At 40.7% G+C, this 12,500-nt stretch overlaps 1 protein-coding gene across 1 annotated transcript in view; it reads right to left on the bottom strand.

The window, feature by feature from the left end:
* Positions 1 to 2,297: 2,297 nt before the first annotated feature.
* The window catches only part of card14 (caspase recruitment domain family, member 14), an 18,481-nt gene continuing 8,278 nt past the window's right edge, over positions 2,298 to 12,500 (bottom strand). The window contains exons 11-20 of the mRNA XM_029439737.1: positions 12,298 to 12,358; positions 11,213 to 11,429; positions 8,899 to 9,025; positions 7,679 to 7,919; positions 7,472 to 7,541; positions 6,797 to 6,917; positions 6,513 to 6,677; positions 4,281 to 4,399; positions 3,781 to 3,896; positions 2,298 to 3,088 (exon numbers count right to left, since the gene is read on the bottom strand). Coding sequence (XP_029295597.1) covers positions 2,881 to 3,088; positions 3,781 to 3,896; positions 4,281 to 4,399; positions 6,513 to 6,677; positions 6,797 to 6,917; positions 7,472 to 7,541; positions 7,679 to 7,919; positions 8,899 to 9,025; positions 11,213 to 11,429; positions 12,298 to 12,358 — 1,445 coding nt within the window. The 3' untranslated portion in view covers positions 2,298 to 2,880. The remainder of the gene's footprint in view (positions 3,089 to 3,780; positions 3,897 to 4,280; positions 4,400 to 6,512; positions 6,678 to 6,796; positions 6,918 to 7,471; positions 7,542 to 7,678; positions 7,920 to 8,898; positions 9,026 to 11,212; positions 11,430 to 12,297; positions 12,359 to 12,500) is intronic.

Here is a 12,500-nt window from a genome sequence, read left to right as displayed (position 1 = left end):
GTGCTGTGTGCTGTGTGTATGTATACGTGTGTGTTTTTGAGAGAGACCGTACAAGAAAGCAAATGGGAGCCAGAGTAGATGTGCATGTAATCATTTTTATTCTTGAACCCCCACCTCTCTCTTTCTCTCCCTCTCTTTCTTTCCCTTTCTGCAGCCAAGGTTTCGCTCTCTCTCTCCATGTCAGTGTCTATAATGCACTCTGACAACACACAAATCACTGGAGTGGTTTCCCAGCAACAGGAGGGAGGGTTTAGGGTTTTGGACCCTGGTGGAGCCAAAAATGTCTTCCAGGAGAGGAAATTGATTCAGTGGAAGTCTTAGAAAAAATCCTTCAGATCCAGTCAATAATCACCAGCAGATAAAAAAGGGGGGAGAAGGGGTAGGGGTGGGGGCATTGATTATCCTTGTTTTCTGCTGGCCGGTACACACAGGCAGTAAAGTAAAAAGAGCTGGTGAAGAGCCAAGGAAACCGCATGACGGTCAGAAATCAAAGTGTCCCCTGTCATCTCTCCCTGCTCTTCCCTCTCTCAGTAGGAACCATTTTTTCTTCTCCCAACCACTCCCTCCAATCTACATACATTTCTCTCTGCCTCCCCCCTGTGGTTGCTAATGGTAGCTCTTTCAGCTAGAAAATTATTCTCAATCAGTAAATGTGAACTCTAACAGATTAGAAGGATGGTGGTACCACTGAAATACAAAGCATAGTCACAGGATTTATAAAGGTAACTAATGACGTGCTGTTAGTTAGTATTAATCATTTGCATATTAGTAATAATCCTTTTCTGGTGTACAGTAAAATAAACATTTGGGTTGCCAGGTTGTCAACACAATAAATGATCCCAATACGAACAATATAATATACGAGCCTTATAATCTGGCCACTTCATTTATTCACAGGCTTTTATTGAAAGTGTCTTTAAAGCATGTGTAAATGATTTGGAACATTAAATAGTCATGGTCATTTACAAACCCTGTAATTATTCCCAACTGTCAAATCCTACACATTTAAATATAACTTGCCCTTTTGTAAAATAGTGTGCTGCATTTAAGCTTTCCAAGAAATATTAGCAGGATTTTATATCAAACAGTGTTGTTAGAAGCCTATATTAAAACGGTCCTAACATTAAACTACAAACATGTGTCTCGGCCCTTTTCACAGCAGCGTGTAATGTGTAATTAATAACATTAATTATGGTGCTGTTCCATTTAGGTGGACCAGGGCCCTGGTCTTGTGCATGCTGGCTCACTGGACTGGCTGTGACACACTAAATAGAACAGACCATCATTAATTATATCACGTTGATTCATTGATTACACCTGTGTAACCTGTGTACACCTAACCCTAACCCTGCATTGCCAAGTCTAATGGATCATGTGAAAAGGGCCTATAGAGTATTTTTCAAATGTTAATTTTCCATTCAACATTGATTTTATAAACTGCAAGTGTGTTATGGGCTGTTGCACCTCACCTTCCACTGTGTGAGCCTGTAGTAGCTTAAAAGTTAAATGGCATTTACATGCTTTACATAGTAAAGCAGAGGTGTGAGCTGAGCCCTGAGGGAAAAATGTCCATCACCTGCAGAGCTGTAGGCTAGACTGTTTTTTACTGGCATCCAGTAACAGTTAGTTCACACTATTTAATGCCTTAAACACATTCACTTGAAACATTTTCGGCCAGTTTACACCACAAACAATTAAGCTAGCAGCAGCAAACCTACCTTTAATCTGCCGCTCTGTCTTTGTCCACGGAGCTCGAGCTGCAGTTCCAGCCAGGTGAAACCTTCCAGGTGGTGTCACAGTGTTAGTACGAACTTAATAATATTGTCGTTGAACAAACCACCTCCAGGTTTAGACATATAAATGGCCTGCTGTAAATCTTTTGCCTCACAATGTCAAATATTCCATACATTTCTATATTGCTCCCTCTTGTGGCGACTCAGCCGTTAATTAGACTGAATTTGCGCGAGACACCGTGAAGCGGGCCTTCAGATGATGCACGAGCTTCAAGTAGGCCAATGCGCCAGCACTGACTCTGCTCATTAAAGCTTAAACTGATTCCTTTTTCAGAAAATGCAGAGGTTATCGATGTAAAACATAGACCAGGACTTTTTTTCAGCAAAAGAAAAGTCCAAAAAAAGATTTTGGAGGGACAGAATCAACTCTAGGTTTATATGTTCAAACGAAATGTATCGGATTATAAAACACTGTATTCATCAGTCAATCATTTAGAGATTATTGTATGTTCCGAAGTCATTTATTATATTAGGCCAGCAATAACAAGCATCATATTTGTCAACACTAGCATGAACATGGCACACATTTAAACATTTAAATTCCAATATAGACGCTGAACCGAGCCCTGCAGTTGAGTGTCACTCTATAATGATCATTACTATTGTGTAATAATAGATATGGTGTTACAATTCATCTTCTTTTCTAAATCATTAGAATACTGCCTCATAAGATAATCAATCAGAAGAGATGATATATACAGAGCATTAAAATAAAACCCCTCATAGTGGGAAATGATCTACAACATTGTAGAAATAAAGTACAAGTCATTACAGTATGTTTGTGTTTTTAGTGGTAACCTCACACCAGAGTTTGCGTTTAACAAATGCCCCAAAAAAGGAGGCGAAACATGTTTCAACAGTAAATATAATGATACAGCTTCATACACTTTAAAGTACAGAATATAGCACTTTATGAGAGTCCTCCTTTCACCCAGTTAGTCAAGTATCATAGATACGTACTCATGTTTACAAAAGTATTAATTGTAAAGCTAAATATATTCTCAACAAACCCTTTGAGAAATCACAATTCCTATTATTTTAATATTTTCTGTGTTTTCTAAGATTCTCTTCTGCTCTTTGCTCTGCTTCACCACAGATCAGACTCCACCCAGACGATCTTCTTCTGCTCCTCCCAGATGATGGTGCGCAGGCTGGTCAGCAGGGAGGCCTGGTCACACCAGGAATCCGGAGCCACGCTGTGATACAGACAGGGCAGTTTGTCCAGCAGCGGCTCCTCGCTTCTCGAACACGCCAGTAGACGCTCCTCCGACTGGCTATGGCGCTGCAACTTTGACCTGGAAGTGTTGGAGGAATGAACAAAATAATTAAGATAAGATGAAGATCGATTTGTTTGTTGGTGGTTTTGTTGTGGATTCTTGTTCACAACTCCAAATATAGAAGATGTGACATCATATCTGTATATTTATTTACAGCTACATATGAATTTGACGTAACAAAGTTATTCCCTTTCCACTCAAAACCGGTGGGAACAGGTTTCGCTCTTGACGTACTGTAGAGCAGATTGTTCCACTGCCAGCAGCATCAATAGACCAGAACACAGTGCAGTCCATGGAAGACACAATTTTTGTTTTGCTTTGCTTCAGTGGGAAAACTGAATGTCGTTCTCTTCTCATGTGATTGCTTAACAACTCACAACACAAGGCTGGTCACAAGAAGTTTAAGCCTGTTAGTTGAACATCATTCAGGACGACTCCACTGGTTGCAAAAAGAAGTCAAATTATATAGAAGTCTATGACAATATGAGCCTACTTCCTACTTCTATTTTGAGACTTTTAGGTGGAACAGTAAGATCAATTTAAGGACAAAATGTATCTGGCTCTACAACATAGAAACTTTGGCAGATATCAGTGAAGTAATCAAGTCTCACGCAGGTAAACATTGCCCTGCTGATTGTTATCTAAATCTGATATCAGACAGAAAGGAGGTGAGTTCTGTCAGCATTTGTATGAATAAGGATGAGGATTACTTCAGTTTGCGTGCACTACGTGCAGACTGGCCGATGAAGATGATGATAGGGAAGATCTCGGCCCGGCGCAGCCGACGCACGCAGTCCAGCCCCAACGGCAGCACGCAGTGAATCCCCTGTAGGATGAGAATTTTTAAATGAGCATTATTCAAGAGTATTGCTTTTACGTGAAATATAGTTGAATGCTTCATTTGTGGAGATATTTAAAAAATATTTAAAATCCTTATTACATTTTAATTTGCACAGTTTTTTAGGAGCACATACTTCTAAAATAGCGGCACCAAAATGGCGAAGCAGTTTAAATTATCCCATCAATCTGACATTCTTTCAGTCACATTTCAGTTGTAAATTCTTACCTCATATCTTAAAATGTGATACAGTTTGTGTTTCCTGTCCATCCTTTTTCACACCACAATTTACTGAGCCCCATTCTTCAGGCTACCCCTCCCCAATGACTGTATCCAAATATAAGATCAGTTTTTTGTGTTGGTGGTTCTGACCTTCTTCATGACTTTGTCAACACTCTGCAGGGTGTAGCAGCAGTTTCTTCCCTGCTCACTCTCCTCCAGGATCTCGGACCTCTGCAGCCGGGCTGCATGCTCGCTGGAACTCAGCACCTCTGTAGAGCAGAGGGGAGGGGAGGGGGGATCAGAGAGGGGAGGGGAGGGGGAATCAGAGAGGGGAGGGGAGGGGGAATCAGAGAGGGGAGGCATGAAGATATGGCATCTTTACCTTTAGTAGTGGCATTATCTTTAATTTATTTGGTACATTATCAGAAACATTTATAAATTCATTTTCATTATATATTTCATTTGGTCCGCTTATGGTTATGCACAACTCCCGGAAAAAGAAGAAGTAACAGAGTGATTGACAATCAGAACAACAATAATACACAATACACATTCCATGATCGTCAAGGAGCAGAGAGAAGACATTTTCTATTTTGTCTGCCCCTTACTCAAAACATGAATAAACAATAGAAATAGATGGACAATTACAGTTACTTAACAACCAATCATACACAATAATTTACCAGATTACCTGCCATTCATATAGTCTAATTATTTTTTCTTTATACCTTTTCTTGAACTGACAAATATTTATACAACGCTTAAAGGTTCAATGTGTAATTCTGAGCCACCTGCTCCAGAGAAACAGGGGGCAGTATTTCACCTCTAAACTGGGTCCATACAATCTCTGATGTTCATATTTTAGTTGTAGTAGTTTGGCATATTTATTGTATTCTAATTTATTCTTTATATTGTGTATTACATTTACTCCTGTGTAATGTCAGTCAGTCAGTCAATCAGTCAGTCAGTCAGTCAGTCAGTCAGTCAGTCAGTCAGTCAGTCAGTCAGTCAGTGAGCAAGAACACCAAGATTCAACCAAAATGCTGAAACTCTGAGAGCGGGTCAGAAAACTCTGCTGTCTTATAATCTTCAGGTGGAGCTGATCCTCTGTGTTTACTGGACACTGATGTTAACCGGGGCTGTAGTCCGTGTAACGTTACTTTAGTTTGTTTATTGGACCAAATCTAAAGTGGCAGAAACTAGAAAACGACCCACATATTCGTCTCATCGTCCCGGTGGCAGCGCAGCCAGGAGAGCAGCCCGTCAGGGAGGACAGAGGCCGAAGAGACTTGAGCTCAGCCAGAACAAGCCCCAGCCCTGCAGTCACAGCGGCTGCTGGACCGGTGTAACAGCAGCAACAGGGAAGTCTGCAGTTCCTCAGTGCTGTGGCTGAACTCCAGCTAACTGCTAACTGATGCTACGCCGTTTCCTGAGGCTGCCGACAGCGAAACTGTGAGGACAAGGCGAGGTGGTGCAGGTGGTTTTCTCAGTTTCTGCCACTTTGAATATAATCCAATGGACAAACTATAAAACAGGAACATGGCTGTAATATTTACAAGAGTCTGACAGCTGCACTTCTTCTCCCTCTGTACTAAGGCAGACTGCAGCTACAGTGACTCACTATCACCTCTAGAGGAACAAGTGGTATTACAGACTGGACGGAGCTCAGCTAGCTGTTAGCATGCTAACTTCAGGAGATATCTCTGCAACACAACACAGAGACGTGTTTGACATAATGTCAACACTGTTACCTCTTCACACTGTTGATAATGTTAGTTCATTGTTTTAATATTTTAAGTTTAAATTCTGGCAGATCTTACACATTGAACCTTTAAAATTGTTCTGTAGAGAATTCCACCGTTTGAGGACAACCACTAGAACACACATCTGCTTTAAATTAATCTTGCATACTGAAGCTTAAAATGAAATTTCCTTCTATGGTCCTCGTCCTCTGAACAAAAAACTGTTTGCCTTGTCCATAACTAATAATGTCTAATCAACTAAATGTATATGATGTTGTTAAAAAACTTATTTTCATCTGCATGTCATGTTTTTTTCCCTCTTGAATACACTAGGCCGTAATGATTATATATTCCCACATAAATCATTAAACTTTCAATTTAACTTATCATTGCAGGAAACACTGGCAAACATTTTATAGCCTGTATCATTTTTATTACTATTTATTCACAACGCTTACGTCCTTCCTGGTTTGCAGCAACAGACAAACATGATCTGTTAAGTCAAACAGAGCTATCTGTCAACACAGAAAGTGCTTCCCTCCTTTGTATCTTAAAATGCGTCTTCAATGGTGTATGCTCCAGCGGAAACAGATGTGAAATATAAATGTACAGGGTTTCATAAGAACAGTGTATTTCTTACCAGGCTCACAGAGCTGGAAGCCCTGCCAGTCTGCCAGTTTCTTGTCCAGGATGTGTCCCAGGATGGAGGGCAGCACCAGGACCGGCCTGCAGATAGGTGGGAAGTGTGGGGTGACCAGGCTGTAGGGCATGAGGGTCAGACAGCTTTTGGGTGCAGATGTATCACCTACAGAGGAGATAATATACATTGTGAGAAAGGTAAGCTTTTCCATGTTTATCAGTGAGCAGATTCAAAAGCTGTAAAGCAAGATATTGTACTTTTGTGACTGCTGCAGGCTTTTGTACCTGATTCTGTGCTCTTGGTCTGTTCCTCCTCCACACTGACCCACAGGGGGTTCCTGCCCTGGCGCCCTGTGCTGACAATCCTGACTGCCTTCTGCTTATTCTGGGCAACCAAACGCACAGCCTGGTGAAGGAGAATATTCAAAATTTCACTCTCAACTCTTTACATACGGGTGCTAAGTCAGCAGGACCCCTTGGTGTTAATGTTACGTTACTAACTTGATTATGTTTAGAAAAATATCATGGTTTGGGTTAAAATAAGTATATTAGTTACATAACTGAAGTTAAGTAAGTAAGTTAACTATGTTATGTACGTGACGTAATTAAGGAAATTATGTAAGTACGTTAACTAACTTAAAATAAGTAAGCGATAAGTTTCACTTGGGACACAAACAGCGGTCTCCTGGGTAGAGAGAGGGACAGAGGAGACACAGTGACCTGAGCTCCTCTCTCTTCATCTTTCCCTCTTCATACTTAGTTTGATTTGGTCATTTTTATCTTGTGTTTTTTATTGCACCTTACCTCATCTTGTTGAATATTACACTTTACCCCATCTCATCTTATTCTTAAATTGTCTGTCTGTCTGTCTGTCTGTCTGTCTGTCTGTCTGTCTGTCTGTCTGTCTGTCTGTCTAAACTGCCATATTAGACGAGTTGGGAGTGAGAACGGTATTCTTACCTTTTGAGACTTGTTGGTTTGAAAATTGAGACTCATGTCTTCAATTGCCCGAATCAGAAGTCGCTGTGCCCTGTGCCATCAGATAATAATTAAAATCTTCAGTTTAAAGCAATGTGAGTGGTGATTTATTTTTGTTTTCAGGACCTACTGAACGCTGACTGACAAGAATTGACCAAAAACGTCTATATTCCACACCAGTGCACTGACCTGTAATAGTTGGGTACGTTTCCGCTCTGGAGGTCCAGTAGCTGACTGGGGTGAACTTGGCTGGCGTGCCATGAGTCCTCAGTGCCAGCGGGTCGTGTGTTGGTCACATGAAGGATGTCGTTGCAGGACATGGCCAGGGTTCCGTTGGGTCCAGCAGGGAGAGACATGTTGACACGTACGTAGAAGGAGTCTCCGGATGATGTCTCACTGCTCTGCAGCTGCTGCAGCAGCGCCTCATAGTCTAACAGGCAGAGGAGGACACTTTAACTAAAGTCACTGTATATTTGTATCTTATACATTATTTACATGTGATCTAATCTAAAGTCTTCACCTGCTGTACACTGTGACTTCAGGTGTACTCATAGAAACTCCACTTTGACAATTTGCCATGCTATTTAAATACAATTTAAAGGAAGATCCTCCTCTTGTGTTCCTGTAGTGGTTTGAATCAAGCGACTGACTGGTAAACAATGCTATCCTCTTTCCATATAGCATTAGACCCAACACAACACTAACACAATGGTGTTAGCACTGCTATACCTCACTTCTCTGTAGTCTAAATGAAAGCATGATATCATTTATTAACAGGGTAAAAAGGAAAAGTTCAAGCGGTTCAACTTTGGAACTTTGGACTTTTTGTACTATCAAAACAAAAGCACCCTCAGAAATACAGCAGGGTGATCAACAATATGTCCTGGTTCTGTATCAACAAGTTACAGTTTACATGAGTTTCCTCATGTGGCAGCTGGCCGTCCATTTAATCTCAAGAGAAACAATCTGGTTCCTGAAGGCTGCATAACAGCTGTAGCCATAAACTTTTATTTCCAGCTAAGGCCAAGATACAGTCACTGTGATTTGTTATAATACAGTCCTGCCTTGTGATTTTGCTGTTGTGTGTTTGTATGTTGGTGTGCAAAGGCTCATTTTCCTTTTGAAAATTAAAAGGGAAAGTGTAGAAATGCAATCTTTTGTATGATTCTGGAATTACAGCATTAACACAAATGATCTCAATGCCAGTGTTCGGGTGTCAGGCGTTACATACATGTTGTTTATATGAGAATACAGTGGAATTTGTTTAAAAGTTGAAGAAAGTCCTTGGAAATGTCATGGATGGGAAATGTACTGTAAAATGAATGAATGCATTTATATTTATAAAATGTATAGAAATGCTTTATGATGAGACACACCATCTTGGTTACAAGGGTCAAAAAGTGACATACCATCTTGCCTGGGCCGGAGGGAGAGGTGACAGAGGCCTGTGACCTGCCCTAAAGCCCACATCGCTTCCTCTAAAGTTGATTCTTCCAGCACCATCCTCAGAGCCTTCTGGTTCTGCTCGTACTTCACCTGCAGAACAATAGTAATATAAGAAATGTATGGAAGCCCTCAGAGGCAAGTGAGAAAGAAAACATTATAGTGATGCATTTTTCTTAGTCTGATCCAAATTGTTTTCTCTCCAGTGTTTATCTTAAGAAAAAAAGGTTTTGCCAGGATCATTTAAAATTGTGTGTGAAACAGTCTAAAGAAAAACATTTTGGCAGGTGAAACATTTTTGGGTTTATTGTTGAAATACTTATTTCAGTCACAAGATGCTGAAGTGCACCACTACCCCATGTTCTAAAAAGAACTCAAAGAATTCAGGTTTTCTTTCAGGTGAGTTTTAATTTCTCCATGCACTCTAAACTAACGACTAATGTCAATATAGCAGTGGCGGGCCGTCAAGGCCAGCAAAGCCTTCTCTGCTGGCCTAAACATCATCAGAATATAAATTAAATTTTTATATATTTTTCCACAAATATGTATTAAATTATTCCCCATAGTCTATTCTCTTCATTTCATAGCTTTCCTCTTGGTTGCGCTGCTTCCAGCCTCAGATCGAGATTTGGAGGTCTGGCCTTTATGTTAGAGCTTTTATCCAATCATATTTCAGCCATGATGTGTTGCCAGGGTCCACGAAATCTGCCCTTAGGCCTTCAGAATCAACAGTGCGGGCGCCTGTCGCTTAAAGTGAACGGAGACAAAACTGCGGCGTTAACCAATCAGATTTCGAGTTGGGGACATCGGGGCCAGCTAGCAGGCGTACGATAACGTCAGCACGTCCACGTCTTTTGATTGGATACGCACTATTGAGAGGCAGAGCTATGCAGAGCTAGCAAACTTTGAACTAACTAATTTGTGTAGATTTCTACAAGCTGTTTTTTTTCAACCCACAATGGCTGAAGGAGAAGATATTGATGTGGTCGCAGATTTAAGATTTTTTCAAGACGAACTTTTCAAGAAAAGCTAGACATCGTGAGAAGAGAACGGCCAACCCCGACGCTAGCGAGACTATCACAGCTGGGAAAAGGGTTTGTCCGCCACTTTCATAATTCATAAACACACGCAAAGACTTGAAAAAAATAAAATAAATCTAGACAGTAATAGATGGGCGATTGACTGTTTCTTCCTGGCCAAGGTCAGGGTCCTTGAACACAACACAAGCGGAACGTGTCATCACGTGGTCACGTCATGTTAAAAAACTTCAATATTAAACGAGACGATCATTGACATCAGTGAACGCAGCATGGCCAGTGTAAAACAGAGAAAGGTGGATGCGGAATGTCGCACTTTCCAGGAGAAATGGACAAACTATTATTTCTTTGAGGACGCAAAAGGCCAGTGTGCCTAGTTTGTGCCGACAGGCTTGCGGTGAAACACGAAACATGTCAAACTGCACGAGCTGACACGACGAGTGCGTTTGGATAAAGTTAACGCTCTTCGGTGGAGTTTGGCCCAACAAGCAGCTCTCTGCAGAGCGTAACATACAAACATGGAAAGATAGAGAGGTAGACCACCACACCAAGAACAGACTATTCCACCACTGCTGTGCAGTTATCACTGCCATGTGCAATATTCACTTTATCTTCTATCAACCACTTGGTACTTATATTATTTTTTATTCTATTTAATTATTGTGTTCTGCCTTTTTACTTCATATGTTCTTTTGCTGGAACAAGATACATTTCCCCGTTATGGGACTAATAAAGGATTGTTTTCTGATAAAACAGAAAGATACATGGGTAAAAAAGTTACTTTTTTGCATTTAGCATATAAGAAAAGTGAAATGAATGGGCTGCGTCTTAAAAAGATTTTGCAGAGGTTATGAGTTAAATAATTAGTACGGCCCTCGAAGGAGGTTGTAAAAAAAAAATGGCCCTTAACATGAAAAAGGTTCCCCACCCCTGGTGTAGGACATCTTTAAAGGCCACTGCAATATAGCGAATGCCAACGGCAGATTAGTGCCAAATAAAATACATTTCTAGGCAAAAGAAAGTCATGACAGTAAGCAAGTAAGTAATTGTTTTTGTTTCACAGATCAATTTTCTTTTAAGGAACTTAGAAAGATTATCCTGGCAAAATCCTTTTTCCCACCTGTTAAAGTCCTAAACGCAGGAGAGAAAACAAGTAAAATCAGATTTAGAGTGGATCAGGCAGAACGCCTTCACAGTAGGCAGAATGATTAGAATTAGTGTTCAGAAAGACATTTAAACCCACCTCCACTATCTGTGCCCCAGGACTGATGCCGACAATATGGGCAGCGGTACCTTCTGTCACCTGGTGCACAAACACTCCGGTCTTGTTTCCTCCCACCATTGTCAGCTGGCTGAGAAGCGCCTCTCCCTGGAGGGAGATGCAGAGAACGCGGCCGTTGACGCGAATTGCTTTCGGACGAGAACGCATCAGGAAGGGAGGGGCTAAGGTTCTTGACAGGCTGGTGAGAGAGAAATGAGGAGAGGAGGAAGCGATAGAATGCTTCATCAAATATTACAATTATTGTAAGGATCATATTTTCCTTTTAAGGAACGGAAAAATGTCCCTTCTCACTGAGCACAGAGAAAATCCTTTCATACTGCATATAGAGCTATACCCAGTGGTCTGTAAGTTATAGTAAGTTTAAGGGTTGCAGTTTGTGTGTTTCCCATTTACAGAGCCAGGGTAGTATATGATTTATGATTATATATGAAAAACAAACTAGGTTGTCATAATGTGTTAAGCCACATTTAGTTGTATTGAGGGTCATTATTCTTCACCACATGATTTGAAGCTTTTACTGGCACAGGGTTGTCTCCCATCACTTTTTCATAAAAAAAAGATCTATGTTGTGTCACTGCATCTGAGGGGACGTTAGCTAGCTAACAGTGATTTGTCTCTGCCTGAACATGTGTCATGATTGGCGTGGTGATATTCATTGGTGATGGTCATTGAAATTATGCATTTTAACGTTTTTTTATTTATGTGAATTCTTGAGCACATTTAAATATGAAAATAACTAGCTTTGTAAAGGACCAAAAGCATTACATTTGAATGTAATCCAACCATCTAGCAGTACCTCCGCGGAGAATAGTTGGTCTATCCCATATAATAATTACCTATTAAATCTGAGTCAGTAAATGGGCTAAAGGAGAGTATGTTGTGTTTAATTAAGCAGTGCTGACTGTTGATTATTAATCTCCAACTACCTTAAGGGTACAGCCTTCAATGTACAGTATGTTGCACACATTCAGGTAGACTGCTGTCTGTTCTACACTAAAATGCTTAGTAATATGAAACTCTTTATTTATAGCAATGTTGATCCTCACCCGTCAGTGCTGGAGCCATTAAAAGAGAAACGCCCGGGTGTCTGCCTGTCCTTACTCCCCACTAAACAAAAGAGAGGTTGTTTAATCATTCTGCATCAAGGTTGTGTCCCCAGAAATACTGTGCATGAGAGTCAATGTGTCACTTTACAGCCCTGGCACAGGTTCAACATTGAACAATAGCTAATGAAAGTCCTGCCAAAGAA

The sequence above is a fragment of the Cottoperca gobio genome, chromosome 1 (genome assembly GCF_900634415.1).
Source record: "Cottoperca gobio chromosome 1, fCotGob3.1, whole genome shotgun sequence".
NCBI classification, from domain to species: Eukaryota; Metazoa; Chordata; class Actinopteri; order Perciformes; family Bovichtidae; genus Cottoperca; species Cottoperca gobio.
Note: the sequence above shows the minus strand (reverse complement) of the source record. Positions and strands in the feature narration are given on the sequence as shown.